This window comes from Microchirus variegatus, assembly GCF_963457635.1.
Source record: "Microchirus variegatus genome assembly, chromosome: 11".
Taxonomy (NCBI): Eukaryota; Metazoa; Chordata; class Actinopteri; order Pleuronectiformes; family Soleidae; genus Microchirus; species Microchirus variegatus.
The window spans coordinates 2,985,171-2,987,617 of record NC_139812.1 but is presented as its reverse complement, the minus strand read 5'-3'; the positions used below and the strand labels follow the sequence as shown (position 1 = coordinate 2,987,617).

General features: G+C 38.7%; 1 protein-coding gene across 1 annotated transcript in view; it reads left to right on the top strand.

Moving 5' to 3' along the window:
* Positions 1 to 767: 767 nt before the first annotated feature.
* The window catches only part of cdh5 (cadherin 5), a gene marked incomplete at its 5' end in the record, with an annotated part of 19,813 nt that continues 18,133 nt past the window's right edge, over positions 768 to 2,447 (top strand). The window contains one exon of the mRNA XM_083897994.1: positions 768 to 773. Within this exon, the coding sequence (XP_083754120.1) occupies positions 768 to 773 (6 nt within the window). The remainder of the gene's footprint in view (positions 774 to 2,447) is intronic.

Genomic DNA, 2,447 nt, shown 5'->3' with positions numbered 1-2,447 from the left:
GTCAGCAACTGAAGTGAATACCAGGAAGGGTGTTTCCTCCTACTAATGATGAACACTCATTAACAGACCCCAGAAGACATTGTGTATATGCTTCCTGTTGCTGATAAAAGGGGAGGGTTAAGACGTTGGGAGGAAATTCTTTGTTTGTTTTTTGTGAGAATACCCTTATTTGTCAGTGCAGAAAAGACTCTATGTGTATGAGTGGAGCTGAGACAGAGGATGCTATTTGTACATATGAGTAAGCTGTTACGGTACAGGCCTTTTATTCACACAAGACAAGTCACAGCAGGAAAAACGCTGGGTTCTAGTCTAGTGCATGCTGGTTCACTGTCACACTGTCAGGTCGTACTGGGACAGTCAAGCTGAACGCAGCCACCAGTACTGTTCTCTCTGTGAAAGTGTCACAAAATGTTACTTTATTCAGGTGTTTGTTTGAGTGTGTTTGGCACAAACGAAAATGCAGCAGAGAAGTGGTTGTAGATTCAGGGCCAGAGTGTTGAAAACACTCAAAAGGTGTTACTTGCTTCCATTTCATTTCACCTTGGTTGTGATTCATTATTACTGTGCAGTGAGAGTAACGCTCTACAGTTGAATGTGTCGTGGCAGCACACAATACCATTGCCTATAAAAACAGTGCACACATGATGAGTCTATATTTAACTAGTTCTAATGAAAGCGAGTTCTGTCTAAGAAGACCCATCAATTTTTTAGTGGTTATACGGAAATCCTGGCCCTTTTGCACTTTAATTCATTCAAAGCGTAGCGACATGGATGTGCGTTATTATGCAAACTCATAATAGTTACGTGGTAATTTAAACTGTATTTCTTAAAACTAATGAAAGTAAAGTGGAGGATGGAAAAAAAAGCAAAACAAAATCTCATTGGTATTAGATTTAAATTTTATTGTGTTTGCTTTGGTTTATTATTAGTTTATAGGGACATAGATATGGGGATCTCCATCGAAAATCAATGTTATTGTTTTTTGATGTAGCCTTCTATTGAAGAGCAGACACTTCCTTCAATGTACATTTTAATTAAGGATGATGCACTAATTAATTCCTGAAAGGGAACTAAAACATTGAAAACACACGAGGAGAACAATAACACATAAACAAAAGGATGTGAACTGAAGGGTCAAAAAACACTGTTGAGTCTTTGTTTGAGCTGATTTGTGGGGAGCTGTGTGAAGAGGTCAGGGTAGGTCGGCAGAATACGAGATTAGGCCATTAGAGAGGGAAGAATTTGTGCCCGTATAATCCCTTCATTATAATCTCTCTTTCTCCCTCTCTGCTGCTAATGGCTGGAAGACAATAAGATGCACTAATCTGTCGACTGGGACAGCATAGGACTGCACTGAGATATCTGCTGGAGTGCAGAGCACATATAGACTAAAACGTTTTGAAGATTATTTTTCTGCCATTTCTGCTTTATTAGATAGAGCCTCGTGGGGACGATGGGGGAGACAGACAGACAAAAAAGCTCAAGTTCACCAGAGTTATATGGTGTTTGTGTACTGTACACATCTTTATTTTGCTAAAATGGTGCTAAAATGGTTTACAGGAAGGACAAGCTGATGCAAGACAGTGAAACAACTCAAATCATAGATCAAAATGTGCCAGTTTGGTTTGAATTTAAATGAATTCCACCAAAGTCCCGCTTGTCGAATTGTTATTATAGTTTTTTTTTTTTTTTTGCATGTGTTAGTGAGCACAGCTGGAGCTGAGAGTGTAAATATTGTGAATTGTTTGTGCCTTACATTACACACACAGCTTTAATGATGTGATGGTTTTTAAATTTTTTAGGGCTGGCCACAAACATAGAAGTCATCTATACACAAACCATTTAGGCAGAGTAAAAGTTTATGTGTTTCTGAAGCAAGAAATTGTCAGTGCAAGAAACTGCAGTTAAGTAATGCAGAAGCTGAGATATATGCAAGCATGGAGCAGAGGAACTAAATCAGGGCGGGGCAGGTAATCAGAATCCGAGTGTGCTGCTACAGCTGAACTAAATAATTGTTCAAATTTAGTGAAAAATCATCTGAAGGCAAACAACCCTGAGAAAAACAGCTCATGTATTGTCAAACATTTTGTCCTCATTTTTACTGATCTCAAGATAAACAGCAGAATTGTCCATCTTATGAAGCAATCAAGCAGGAATGTGTGCTTGTGTTTTTTGTTTAAACAACTGCGGTGCTGTCTGTTGCCAGGTGACGTTGCATAACGTCACTACAAGTTGATCCGCTTTTTTTTATTTTTTTCTCCTGAATTGTTGGGGTTCTTGTTGTGTAAATGCAGCTGCCTTGATGAGACACAGAGGAGGGGTATGGCTGTATTTGCCACTGTGATTATAGGACAAAGCTCACACATCTTTCTCTTATTATCCTACTTACATTAATATGAACTTGTATCATCCACAGAGTCATCACTTAGTCACACCCAAATTCTTTC